This window comes from Marmota monax, unplaced genomic scaffold (genome assembly GCF_021218885.2).
Source record: "Marmota monax isolate L192 unplaced genomic scaffold, Marmota_monax_Labrador192_F-V1.1 WCK01_AAM20220418_F8-fsc00034, whole genome shotgun sequence".
Taxonomy (NCBI): domain Eukaryota; kingdom Metazoa; phylum Chordata; class Mammalia; order Rodentia; family Sciuridae; genus Marmota; species Marmota monax.
Window position 1 is genome coordinate 6253634 of NW_026693934.1, and position 15111 is coordinate 6268744.

At 36.4% G+C, this 15111-nt stretch overlaps 1 protein-coding gene across 1 annotated transcript in view; it reads right to left on the minus strand.

Moving 5' to 3' along the window:
• The window catches only part of Thsd7b (thrombospondin type 1 domain containing 7B), an 821885-nt gene that overhangs the window by 372202 nt on the left and 434572 nt on the right, over nt 1-15111 (minus strand). The window contains exons 8-9 of the mRNA XM_046463780.2: nt 4755-4946; nt 2877-3111 (exon numbers count right to left, since the gene is read on the minus strand). Coding sequence (XP_046319736.1) covers nt 2877-3111; nt 4755-4946 — 427 coding nt within the window. The remainder of the gene's footprint in view (nt 1-2876; nt 3112-4754; nt 4947-15111) is intronic.

Sequence of the window (15111 nt, forward strand, 5' to 3'; positions counted from 1 at the left end):
TTCTGTGTTGATAAGCTGTAGCAAACTAGAAGTTATTCACTGTAATAATATTTCAGTCTCACATATGTGAATTTTCAAACAAATACATATTAGTTTATGAATTATACTTTAAAATGTAAACCTCCAGTAATCACACATCATTTTTTAAAATGTATTTGTTGGTGCATGTTAATTATGCAGAATGGGAGGTTTCACTGTGGCCCAGTCATGCTTCACGCATCTTTAAGTTAACATACGAGTAAACTGTGCTCAGAAACCTTTATTAAAATTGTTATTCAAAGTAATTATTAGATACAAAAGGAAATTGAGGACTATTTTGAACACATAACTCAGCTTTTCCTGTCCAAATAGTCCTTTAAAATGTGATAATTTATTCAGTAGATGTCAGTCTCAATTCTAATGCCCCTTTGCTAAGAAATGAACAAATTATTTTCACGTCAAGTAGATTTTAACTGCTGTTCAGAGCAGAAAAGTTTCTTGGAAGAGAGATCAAACTTCAGGAATACTAAATTTTCTTATCACTATAAAGAATAATAGCTTACTGCATTCTGTGTGGGGTTTATTCCTATACCTAAGCCATACTTATTTTTACGTCCATCATAATGTTTCCAACATCTTTTTAAAAAAGTTGAAAATCTGGGTCATAAAACTAAACATTATCAAGGCTGCAGTCCTTCTCAGATAAAGGAGTCCCCAACTCTGCATAATGCCATCAAAAGCCTTTCAGGATTTCAGCATTTCCGTTTAGCCTCCTGAATTAGATTACCACCTGAATCAGGTGACATAAAATGTTACAGTCCATGTTTGTCCATAACCGCACTGATTCATCAATTGCATTTGATCTATGTGGCACTATGACTAAAAGGCAAGTTGAAAAATAGAAGTGAAAAACACTGATATTCCCCCAAACATCATAAATCTTATACAGCTTTATTCTAGGGCAGAAATAATATTTATGGGTCAATAAGAGTACATCAAGTGTATGACCACTCATTGCTCTTCATGATAGCCCCCTTTGCCCAAATTTAGCTATGGTAAATATATATTTCCTTTGTTTATTGAAGCAAATGATAAACATTTAACTTCTCTTGATTCCCTGCCTTTCATATCCAATCCTTGTCAAACCCTATTGCTCCCCTACCCAGAGGTGTGGTTCACTCATGAATTCCAGAAATGCTTACGGGACATTAACTACATGACAAATGCTACTAAAGATTATTTATTGTTGCAACAATGAAAAACAATCAAGGGGCTGGGATTGTAGAGTGCATGCTTCACACATATGAAGTACTGGGTTCTATCCTCAACACCACATAAAAATAATTTTTTAAAAAAGGTATGCATATATGTGTATATATATGTGATAATTTATATATATATATATATATATATATATATATATATATATATATATATATATATATATATATATAAAAAACACATTAAAAACACTCAATCCCAGCTCTCTGTAAGCCATATTTAGGAGGAAGGATTGGTAAGGTCTGCCTGGCCATGCTTAGCTTCAAGTTATGCTTACCTTTGCATGTATTTGCAGAACTACCTGTTACTTGGCTGCTGGGGCACAAGCAGTGGGCAAAATCTCATCAGTCTTCACTCTATGAGCATCTCCTTTTCTTTAACTGAGCTTCTAGGACTTTCCTTACACATGACCAAAGTACACAAAATTATGAATAAGGTCCAGGGCCCTTCACCACAGGGCTACAGATGAAACTATTCTGCTGTTTGAGTTTGCCAATGACAGGGACCCAAATTAGACCACAATAGGTAGAGGAGCAAAAGGGCATACCCATGTTGCCACAAAGGGCCGGGGTGTAGGAAGGAGGGATGGGACCAGAGTTTGATGCTGTCAGAATTTTTTCTGCCTACATTTCTGCTTCTTTCTGAGCATCAGCATATTCTCTCCTGCCTTTTCCACCAGTCCTGATCATGGCTGTCACAGTTTCTAGTTCAAAGGCTTAGACAAACTAGGCACAGAAAGAAAGAAGACTTAGATTTTCCCAATTTGAAAATTCCTGGAGAAAGAGACTACGTGGTTGATCTTTTCATATCAGACCAAAGATTCCACCAGCCCATCCTGGTGACCTGCAACTCCTGTGGCTGGGATGGGGTCTCCAAATTCAGCCACTGGATAATATCTGTGGTTATGGCAGTCATCACTTTGAACAGAGCATAGGTCCCTATATTTTCTTCTTTACCAGTCTTCCCATGAAAAATAAATATCTAGAGAAGAAATTTCCACAGCTGAGTTCTGCAGTCAATTACTTTTTCCCTCCCATCACTTACAATTCTCTTTGACCCTTTTTGAAATCTATATTCTAGTTGCTATGTTCATATTTCTTCCTGTTTTAAAAAAAATTAGTATCTCCAAGTTCAGAGATTATAAAAAGCATGCAATTATATTTTCCTTTAGGGTATGAATTAGTCCAATCAAAATAGCTGTCTGGATTTATCTGCTCACTTCTGGAAAGGTCAGAGTGAACAACCCTATAATTCAAAGTTTAGTACCTTTTTGTTCACTGAATCTATGTGATTTGAGAAGAGTCAATAATAATAAGATCAGTACTAGAATGCTTGTTTGATTATTCAAATACATTCAGTGTTTTTGGACATTGCTCACTTTTACATATTGAATAATACATATAACATAAACAAAACTAGTTGTACCTATTATAAGTGTGTTCCTCTTTAAAGCATATCTTCCTTTAGGTCTTCAAGGGTCAAACAAAAATAATAACAATAAAATACCTCTTATGCTACCACTGACCCAAGCATATCAGTTGTCTGATAAATGTTTTCAATTAAAAATATGCAAGTATGCAATAATGATATGCACTTTCACTAATAGGCTAATATACCTTTTGGTCATCACTTGTCCCACGTGACTTTTGACACAGAAGACCCTCCGTGTCTGAATGCCCACACCACATGTAGCTTCTCCATTCCAGCCAACAGTTGCATTAAGTGCAGTTACCAATGTGTTTTCAGAACAGGGGCCCCAAGGCGATGTCTCCCAATAGAGTTGCATACAGGGGTGGTCGTTGCATACACGATATTCTTGAAGAGCCTGACTAGGAGGACATGGCTTTCCACCTGCAGAAAATTAAAATATAGCATCATACATAACTGTTGGTTTTGCTGTTATTGCTGTTCTTATGATTTTAGATGTTTTAATGATCCAAAGACCTGAGCCACTGAACCTTTTGTTCCACTCTAAGATCAAGGATTTCAGTCTTGACATCAACCTCAGGATAATATATTATAGGCATTTGTCCACACCAAATAGATTATAAAATTAATGGACTAGCCTCTCCGCCTCTGGAGCATGCACCTCTGAGATAAACTCACAAAGAAAACATTTAATATTATTATGCCTACACGAATTAATCAGTCAGACAGAACAGTCCTTGACCTTGAAATAATATTACATGAGACATGTGTGATATATACATGTGTGTCTATACATAGATTCCCTTTCCTAAGAAAGGCATTATTTTTCTCAGAGAACCATTTTTAATATACCCATTCTCCAGCAAGCAGTGCATTTTATTGCAACTTGAGAAATCCAAAAGTATCTGTTGCAGTCTGGGAGTAGAGGGCTCAACCTAGAGCTCTGAAATTATATCTGACAGTGCGATCCACTGGGAGGGAGACCAGACAGATGTATATCCTTACAGTCTTAGGTGAATCAGATAATCAAATATCATTACTGTCTTTTTGTTCACATTTTACTATTAATGTAAAAAGTGGTATTTATCTGAAGTATTGATCTTTTCCTACTCTTCTACACTATAATGTTTTATTCAGTAGGCTAAATGCACAAGATTTGTAACTCTGGTTCTATTATTCTCATTATTGTTTTTTTATCCAATTAAATACTACTAACTTTTTGTTTTCTTTTTCCAGAAATACAGAACAAGAGAGGTACAGAACTACATTTTAAAAATATGAAAATGTTCCTTTATCTTGACACTGGCCCCATTTCTGGGGCTCACAGAGCAAAATCTTGGTTAAGAAGGAGTTCCTCACAGCCATGGCCTCACTATCCTGTCGCTCTAGTGGAGCTGAAGTCAGAGTCAACAGAAATCATGAAAGCAATGATGTGTGTATCTGGGGACAGAGATCATTGTTATGAATGATAAGAACAGCTGCTCCTCTAATTTGTTCTGAAGTCACTGCTCACATTTCCACCACACTTTTACCATCTTCAAAACCATCTCCACAGCCGCCATACACTCTCTCTGCCCTTGGCAGGCAGGTAAGGCAGAACCAGAAGCCAGGGGAACTGGATAAGGTAGCCTATTGATGTCACTGGCAGCTCTTGATCAAGGAACCAGGTCTCCTGATTCCTAATTTGGAACTCTTCTTACAGGCATATTCAATATGCCCCAGTTACCTAATCTGAAACTGGAAGAATTTCAACTGGAGGAGTTTCAACTTTGCTTTCTTCTCTAAGACATATATAAAGAAAAACAATATTCAATTCTTTGAGGTGAGCCATGTATGGATCGTCTAAAGTAATTTATATGACTAAGTAACTGCAGCTTAGATCAACTAGAAGACTAAGAATAAAGAAAAAGAAAGGATGCATGGAAATGAAATTGTTAATGTGGAGTCAGGGAATAGAGATAACACCCAGGTGTAGCTATTTCCACAGCATACATGTACTTGTCTATTGGGAAAAAAATAAGAATCTAGCCAGTGAATCCAGAGCTGAAACCTTTTCTGTTGCTCACCTTCTCCAGCCAGTGCCAGGATAGATCTTGATCTGGTCTGTTTCCCATCTGAGTTTTTATTTGAACAGGACTGGGAACAGGATGACCATACTGTCCACTCGCTCACCACACAATCCATTCGGCAGGGAATTTCACAGGCCATCCGCTCTGGAGGAGGAGGTATGGGGCAAAGACTCCCTGCTACATCTTCACCTGTGATCAACCAGATCGAGACAGACGCTGATTAATTCACAATCAATGTCAGTCCAAGGAACATTTAGATTCATTGTTTCCCCTATTATTTCAGTTTCGCTCAGAAGACTTCATCCAGTGTCTAAATCGATAATGCAACAAAAATTATGTTTTCTTCAGCTATTCGTGTTTGCATCAAGAAAAACTACCAAGAGAGAATTTGGAATTTAGGAAGGCAGATACCACAGCAAAATTCCATTTGTCATTATTAATAGGGACGCAGATGATTTCTTCCAGAAAAAAAAATGTAGATACAGATGATCAGAGATATCTATGATTCACATGTTATTGACAAACAAAAGTAACAAGTATATACTTTTCTTCAGAATGGAGGTCAGAGTAGCCTAAAAACTGAAATTATGCTGAACATTATAGTCTACCCTAAAAAGAATTTTATTATTCTAATTCTCCTTTGGGTGCTTTCACCTCTAAAAACATAATCTTTTCACTTGATGACTTTGTCATCTTGGTGCACAGTGGTAAATAATCTGAAGCTATAGAACCTGCCTGTAGCTGAAATTATATAATGCATTGACCCAAAAGTTGAAAGTCAGTCTGAAGTTATCCCTGGTGAATTTACTATTTCCCCTTTGAATAATCTAATGATTGCTAACCCAAAAACATAACTCAAATTTTTTTTTTTTTTAAAAAAGGCAAAAAGACACATCAGATATCAAGAATTACCAATTTTGCTATTGATATTGATATTTGCTATTTATCTTTTTATAAATACTACCTAACAATCCTCTGATATATCACAGTGCAAGATTTTTCAGAAACTTTAAAATAATGAAGCTTTTTCCAGATTTGGTGGCACTAGCCTATAATCCCAGTGAACTGGAAAGCTAAAGCAGGAGGATTTCAAGTTCAAGGCCAGCACCAGCAACTTAGTGAGATTCTGTTTCAAAATAAAAAAATTAAAAGGACTGGGTATGTGTCTTAATGATAGAGCCATTGTCTAGCAGATGTGGGACCCTGGGTTTGATTCCCAACATGGAAAGAAAAAAAAAAGAAAGAAGGAAAGAAAAAAAAGAAAAAAGAAAAACTACTGAAGCACTAGGAATCTAGGGATGCAGCTTAGTGGCAAAGCACCCCCAAATTGGGTTGAGTCCTCACTACCAATATATATGCATACAGACATTTTAAATAAAATAATGAAGGATATTTTTTAATAACAAACAGATATTAAGACTAACAGGATGGTTTCTAATTTGCTTTTCTGTATCTCAAAAGATTACGAAGATTTATAAAAAAATTCTCTTTCAGGTTCTTTATTCACTATTACAAATCTTTAGCGATAATGATTTGATTCTTATTAGTCCCCCATCCACAGTCTCCTCATAAAAACAAAGGACAGAAAGAATAGTGACACCATTTATTGTTTGAAATAACAACATAAAATGTGGAATGGCAACCGTAGGAGACAGGCAGTTTTATCGGAGTGACTTTATAGTTTTGGAATTCTCTTGTCATGAATTGTCTCCTGCAAAAAATGATTGCAAAGGGGACAAGTATTTATTGAGGACCTCCTTGGTGTAAGTCTCTGTGTTTTGCACATATTTTTCAGGCTTACGATGTGTCATTGAATCCTCATTAGAAGCTCTGATAGGCAGGAGTAATCCATCTCATCTCACCAATGAGGAGTCAGAAGCTCAGAGGGGTAAATTGGCTCAGGTTACAAGCCTGAGCTGGGAATTACATCCAAACCCCCTGACTTTAGAACTCTGGTTTTCCTATTAGCTGTGCTGTGTCTAATTCCAAGGAGATGGATATTCCTTTTTCTGAGGAAGTAAATAAAACAAGCTGACAGTTGCAAGACTGCCTGAAGGAGAAGATCCTGCACAGCTCATATCCGCATTCATATTTGTAAATGAGGCCAGGCTCAGTGCCCTTGAGGTACAAATAAAACTTTTCAAGCATATTATGAGAAGTAATAGAGATTCCAGCAGATAATCAAGCTGAAAGACCAGTTTCAATCATTCTCTTTTCAGTAACAATCTAATTTCAGGTTGAGTCCACATTGTGTGCACACCCTGCCCCTACCCCACCCCACCCCCACGCCAATACAGCTAAGGGGCAGCACTTTCTCAAGTACAGAAGCAGGCAGGCCAAAGAGAAGCCTAACCTACATCTAATCAAAATTTAATTCCAACACTTGTGAATTCCATTAGCATAATTTTTACACAAAACACTCTAACGCAGTGTCTTGCAAAGAGCATTTCGAGGAATAAGGGATGTCCATAGGAGTCTTATGAAGAAAAAGTACAGGGGGGAGTTGAGAAGTGCTGGGTTAAAAATAGCAAAACTGGTCCCATATTTGAAAACTTTTCAGTGTTGAAAATGCAAATACACACAAGAAATATTCTAGGCAGGAAATGAGATGTAGGGCACTTCTATCTCATTTCATCAATGGCCATCTGGTTTTAGGAGTATCCACTCACCCGGAAGTGGCATTTTTATGAAAAAACTTTAAGAAAATTCTGTCTTGAACAATCATAAAATATCAGTTACTATTTAATGAGCACATATTATGTCCAAGACCAATAATGGAATAAAAATAGATGGAGATTACTATTATTTACCTTCCTCAAGCTCATGATTAATGATGGAGGTGCAACATGCACACATAAAAGAAAACCCAGTCCAAAAGTAAATGTCACATTGAAAATACATGATTCAAAGAGAAAATATTGTAGTGATTCATAGAATAGAAACATCTGCTCGGAAACGGAATAAACCTTTTAATAGAGTACAGAGAAGGGCTGAGGTTGCCAGCAATGAGGGGGTATGTCTGGCAGGAGAAGCATCAACTAAGGTACAGTGTAGGAAAATAAAGCTATTTGAAAGGCAGTTAATGTTGATGATACATGAAGAAAAGAGAAAAACATATGGGAAGAGTTATCGGACATCAAATTCTGAATGAGTGATATGGGCACAAGTATTGTTTTATCGGTCTTCCTTAAGATCCCAGTTGTTTTGGTTTCCCATGATTCAAATTTCACACACACACACACACACACACACACCATTCCTGGCATCCCAGTCCTTACATATCCAGGGCCTTTAGGATTGACTTCAGGTGATTGAACCAAACATCTTTTACAACCCAAGTTTTCTTGTAATCTGATACACCTGTTACATCAGTACAGTTAAATGTCAATACTCCCACCAATATTTTGATAGTTTGTTTACACAGGCTAATTCAGGAGTGTGATCAAACAGATCAGACTTTCATTTTTTTCTGTACTGGGCAGTTTATCCACTATTAGGCTACTTCCCCAGTCCCAGAGCACTATATATATGTATGTGTATGTGTATGTGTATGTGTATGTGTATGTGTGTGTGTGTATATATTTGTAGTGTATATATATATTTGTAGTTGACACAGTACATTTATTTATTTATTTATATGTGGTTCTGAGGATCAAACCCAGGATGTCACATGTGTAAGGTGAGTGCTCTACCACTGAGCCACAACCCCAACCCCCAGAGCAGACTTTTTTTGAAGAAGCCAAACTAACAGTCATAAGGAGACTCTGAAATTCTCCACAGCTGTGTGACCTACTGTATAACAAATCTAGCAAAAGAAAAACTTCACAGTGAATTTTAGCTGCAATGCTTCCTAGCCAAGCACAGGTAAGGGTGAGATGGTGAACACTAGCCACTAACACTCACCCTCTTAAGCATATCATTTGACTTTTTTGAATCTCAGTTATTTCACTGAAATAATGAAATCATGACATTCACCTTTCAGGGACAGTCTAAGGATTAAAATCATTTATGCAGCACACATATTAAGGGATCTAACATACGGCAGGTTTTAAATAGTTAGAAACATTTAAAATGTTGTTTGCAAAGATACTTAGCACAAAAAACTGAGAGCCTTGAACTGAAAAATCTGGAGATTTACATCATGACCATAGAAAGCACTAGCTCCATCATTCATATTGGGTACAAACAACTACCACCAGCTCCACAGACAGGCTCATATAAAGCATAAAGAATATTTATAATTATCCAGATTGTTTCATTGATACGGTTGGCTAATGAAAACTATTTAAGGGCCCAGATAAAGTACCTAGGTCTGAAAAACCTCATCTGCTCACCTATGTTGTTATAATTATGTTCCCATCACACATAGAGAACCCATTGAAAAAGGAGCATTTATGCTTTTCTGTTTTCATGTTCTTGGATGAGACCAACTGAAACCTCAGAAAAGCATGAAAAATAAAGTATCACACAGGACAAAAGCTTAGTCATTATGTGGTTATTCACTAGCTCTGATAATCTAATGTCATAATGAAACAGAATATATTTAAGAAGGAAATTGAAGGCATCTTTCAAGATGACTCTATATAATTACTGTTAGCCCTTACCAGATTACCTGGGATCAATAATGACAGACTGTGTTTTTTCCTCATGGAGGGGATTTCTTTAAATCAGTTGTGATTATGGGACTATGGGAAAAAATAATGTAACATGGTGAAATTCATAAGATAATGTTAATCACCCGGGCCTGGTAGCTCATCCCTATAATACCAGTGACTCTGGAGACGGAAGCAGGAGGATCACAAGTTTGAGGCCAGCTTCATCAATTCAGCAAGACCCTGTCTCAAAATTAAAAAGGGAAGAGGGTATAGCTCAGCGGCAAAGCATCCCTGGGTTCAATCCCCAGTACCTCCCCTGACACCGAAACATTAAAGTTATCCATCATAAATTAAACGTTTCAGCAGCCGTTAGAATATTCACAGTGGTGTAGAACCATCAGCTTTATGAAGTTGTAAAATATTTTTTTCACCCCAAAGCAAAGTCTTGTACCTGATAAGCAGTTTCTCCCTGTTACTGCTTCCCTTCAGGTTCTGGAAACCACAAACTTAATTCTGTATTTATGGATTTATCTTTTTTGTATATTTCATATACATTTAATTTGTGACCTTTTGACTCTGGTTTCTACAGTAATTTTGGAGGCTTATCCCCATTGTGGCATGTTTCAGTACTTAGTTCCATTTTACAACTGAATAACATTTCATTGTACATAGATACCAGAATTTATGTATTCATCTTTTGATGGTCAATTGGGCTGTTTTCATTTTTGGGTTATTATAAATAGTATTACCTACTATGAATGTGCATGTGTGTGAACTTGTGATTTTGTTTTCAGTTCTTTGGGGTTTGTACCTATGAGTGGAAATCTGGGATCATACTCATCACTCCATGTTGTCTGCTTGTGATTCTGGGGATTGTACCCCAAATAGCCAGTGACTGGGTCCTGTATTCAGTTCATACCGCTATTCTAATGCCAGCCCATTTCCAACTAAAATACAAAATACTTAGACAAGGAAAAGAATCCTGCACATATATAAATATACTCAAGCTTCGTTATGAATGTTTCTTTATCCAGTTCATTCATATATATATATATATATATATATATATATACACACACACACACACATACATACACACACACACACACACACAGAGAGAGAGAGAGAGAGAGAGAGAGAGAGAGAGAGAGAGGTATATATCAGTTAAAGTATACATCATTCATGGCAGGGTTGAGCATCTGTTTCCAATTTAACAATAACATAATTATCAGAGGTTGGGCTTTCCACATTGAACTAATATTTAAGCCACATATATGCTATAGACTACATCCTGTGGCAATCTTAGTTTTGTGAATTCTAAGAAACTATAAATTAATATTACGAGCTACCAACTCTTTTATATAACAATGAATAAACAATACAGTCTATAATTCTTATTTTCTGACCCTAGTCTCAAATGTCCAAAATGATTTAAAAAAAAAGAAGGGATATGGACAAAATAGGAAGATAAACCCAGACATCTTCAAATGATTTAAAAAGAATACCATCCCTTTGTTATCAAACTTCAGATAACCTTACTCTTCTAAAATTAATACACATTGGATATTTTATTGATATTTCCTCTTATATGCTATTACACTATCTATGGAAATAATGAAACAGTTATCAAAAACACTCTACATGCCATAAGATTTTACGTCCTATTTAAATCTCAGAGAAGAATGCCAATATATGTTGATTAAATGCTTGCCGATAGTGGAGTAAGCTATCAACAGATAGTACAGAGCAGACTTAGTGGAATTTATATGCATTTAATTCCATTTTTTTTAAATCTAAATGTTACTTTCTCAAAAGCAAGTAGCCTCTGGCCACTTATGGGCTAAGATCCTAATCAACTAAGAAAATGTTTATATTTCAATCCAATAGAACATGCAACAAAAAAGCTAAGGGCAAAACAAAAGCTATTTGCAACATCTTAATATTGCCAGCAATGAGATTAAAGTTTCTGCTTGCTTATTTCTGAATTTAAAGCTTATTTGTCTACCTAGTTTACTTAGTTTACTTCAGAAATATATATATATATATATATATATATATATATACACACAAAAAAAAAGGAACTTCACAATATCATAATATTAATAACAATAAAAACAACATCAACAACTGAATTAAGATAACAATAGCAAATGGTATATAGGAGAGCTTAGAGTTAGCTAGATGCTAATCAATCACATTACATGTAAAGTTTTATTGAATGTCCATATTAACATCATTAGTTTGGCACTATTTTAACACATGAAGCATGGATAAGCTAAATAACTGCTCCAGGTATTTTATTTATATATCTAGTAAGTTTCTGTCCTGGGCCTGGAAAACAAATCTGTAAGATGTTGCAACTACTTTCCTATCCATTATGCTATAGTGCCCACTGGTTCGTATCTTATGTATGTCTTTTACTTTAAATTATTTTAGCAGATATCAAGCCAAGTTAGGTCACCAGAGGGAGTAAGCCCAAAGGAATACGTACCTTCATTACCTGGGGATAGTATCATGGGATGGAAATAGCAAGACAGTGCTTTTCAAAAATAGAAAACATAAAGCAAGTGAAAATAATACAGAGAGAAAAAGAGTGAGAGAGAAAGAAAGGACAAAAAGAAAAATAGTGAGGTAGAAACATTCAGCAAAAATAGTACAATGTATGATGAGAAAAGGACACAGACATGCAAAAAATATAATAATGATATTAAGTGAAAAATTATAAAGCTCTAATGGAGAGAGAGAGAGAGAGAGAGAGAGAGAGAGAGAGAGAGAGAGAGAGACAGAGACAGAGAATGAGAATATGAATCAGAGAAAAGGTTAAAATGAACCTGGTAAAGATAGTCCAAGACAAATGCCAAAACAGAAATAATAACAGCTAAAAAAGGAAAAGAATATCTCCACGATAAAGATGTTTACAAAGGCCAAGAGTTCACTGGAACCACTTCTATGTAACAAGTGGGCTGTTCTTTTCAGAACCCCTTCTAACTGAACAGCTACTCAGGTTCTGCAGTGGACAATTCCATGATTGGAGGAGCTAATACTCTAATCACTTAGAAGTTACACAGCACAATGCTGCAATATCCCACATGCATCAACCTAGTCCTCACAACATTAATAACAATGAGTGCATCCATGACACTGACAGATGTCTGCTCCAGATGACTTACATATATCAATTCATTTAAACTTCACAAAAATCTAGCTAGGTGGGAACTATCATTATACTCATTTTATAGATAAATACCCTGAGATTTAGATAAATTAAATAACTTATGAAAGGGAAATAAGTTAAATAACTTATGCAAGTATGATAGTGGAGCTTGGATTTGAATGTGGGCAACCAAGCCCCAAAGCTCATTTTTTAATCATGATGTTTTATTGATACTCATATCTTCTATTCTTTCTCAGGAAAAACTAGGCACTTTCATATGGAAGGATCCATCTGGTAGAAAATCAGTCAATAACAAGCACTATCATATGTTAATCAGTTTTTCATCAGTATGGCCAAAATACTGATCATGAACAACTTTAAAAATGGAAAGATTTATTTGAGGTCATGATTTCAGAGGTTTCAATCCATGATTGGCTGGTTCCATTGCTCTGGGCAGAACATCATGATGGGAGGCAATGGTAGAGAAACACTGCTCAGCTCATGGCACTTGGAAGTCAGAAGAAGAGTAATAAAGGTGCTGGAGCACAACACGGGACTCAAAGGTACACCCCCAAAACCAAGTCACCCCCTTAGACTAGGTCCCACCTCCTACATTTGCCAACACTTCCCAATAGTCCATTCAAGTTTTGGATCCCTCAACGAATTAATCCTCGGATGAGATCAGGGCTCTCAAGGTACAATTCCTTCCCTAAAGTCCCACCTCTGAACACTGCTGCATTAAGGGCCAAGCTCCAACACATGAAACTCTGAGGGGCATTCCAAATCAAAACTATAACACAAAACCTTAGTCCATGAATACTGCAGTAAATGTCAAGGTGAGATTAGATGCCACAGTGCCAAGACAGAAGGACTGAGAGGCAAACTATGATTGCTCAAAAAAGAAAGAATCACATAAAGTCTAACCAAGTGTCGTAGGACTGATAGGTCACATTTCTTTCAGTCCAGTCACACACTCCAGGGAGAAGCAACCACAGTTGTCTATGTGTGTGTACGTGTGTGTGTGTGCGTGTGTGTGTGTGTGTGTGAAAAAAGTTTGAAATCATGCACTATGACTTAAGTGTAGGGAAAACAAACAAAAAACAAACAAACAAATAGCAAACGCTTTTCCCCTAAAAAATGACGTCAAGTTGCTTAAAAGCCTGGATGGAGGTGGATGAGAGGGGAATACGCAGGTATCCATTTAAAGTAACTTCATACCATATAAAACTAAATCTTTTCTAAGTTAATTCAGGCTCCTTTTTAAAATGCTTCTTTCTCTTCTCTTCATTCTTTTCTTTCCAAGTGTTAGAGAAACGTGTATCATTATTACATACTCTCTTGGAAATTTTCCTGGTTCTCTGAGTTATTTCCATCAAATCAAACTGATCTTTGACTGTACACCTGCATCCACTGCTAATCTGCAGGGTCAGTTCCTGATTTTCTGGTCTAATGACTTTGCACTCACCTAGTACTGACTCCCGGCAAGTTCCAGTTTCTCTGACAGGCAGCATTTCCACATTCTACAGAAACATACAAGGATTTGGGGATCGCTCCCACATCATAACAGACTTAGGAAGGGGGAGCACCAGCCAGCTCAAGCCCACTCTGTGCTAAACACATGCATCACTTTCTCTGCCTCTCCCTTCCATTTTGTCTATATGAAATCTCCATGCATGTATTTCCTCTGCACAATATTCCATCTACAGAATGAAGCAGAGGCTGGAGACCCTCATGAATCTACTCTCTTCTGTATATCTTCCACAAGACCCTTTCTGGCCAATGTGGCATCCTGGCTTATGCTAACATTGCATTCTGAGACATGAGGCCCTCCTTCTTGATATATGAAGGAAGCCATTTGGTTTTTTTAAAACACTTTCTCCCATAAGCCTGGCTTCTGTATATGAAAATCTGTTTTTCAGGTTTATTGTCCCTGAAATGAGATTCAAGATTCCATTCTGTGGCACTGACTTTCTGTTTATATTCAAAGTATAATAATCCTAACTTTTTTAGACATAGTGGATGCCTCAGTAATCAAAAGAGGAGAGGGGTCTTGCCCAAAAAGCACAGAAGAGAAAAACACACCCATATATCTCAAAATATGGTCTGATGGCATCTACTTAATGTGGAAATCTGGATTCCCTTGAGAGTTTTATAGACAAACTGTAAAATCTTAAAAAGATGAATCCAGAATAATAATAAGTAAACAAGTACCCTTTTAATATAGTAAGTGATCTTTAAAAGGGACATCTTGGAACAAAATATTCCAATATAATGTACAGGGGGTCTGATGAGGAACAGGGTCATCAGGATTTGCTTAGCATTTGACACTTACCAGACCATGGCCTTGGGAAATTGTTAAGCTTCTTCAGGCTTTAAATGTGTGCAAAAGGTACTGTCATTTCTGATTATATTATTGGGTCCGGGGACAGATCAAAGAAGTTTATGTTAAATAATACTTACAGAATCACAAAGCAACATTTATCCATAAGGCAGTTTTTTATAATTAGTGAAAATGAGAATAAAGGATGTTCCAAATAGAAAGATGATTTGTACCAAAGATAATACTCCCTTCTCCATCCCAGTTTTGTTGAAATAGAAAAGTACC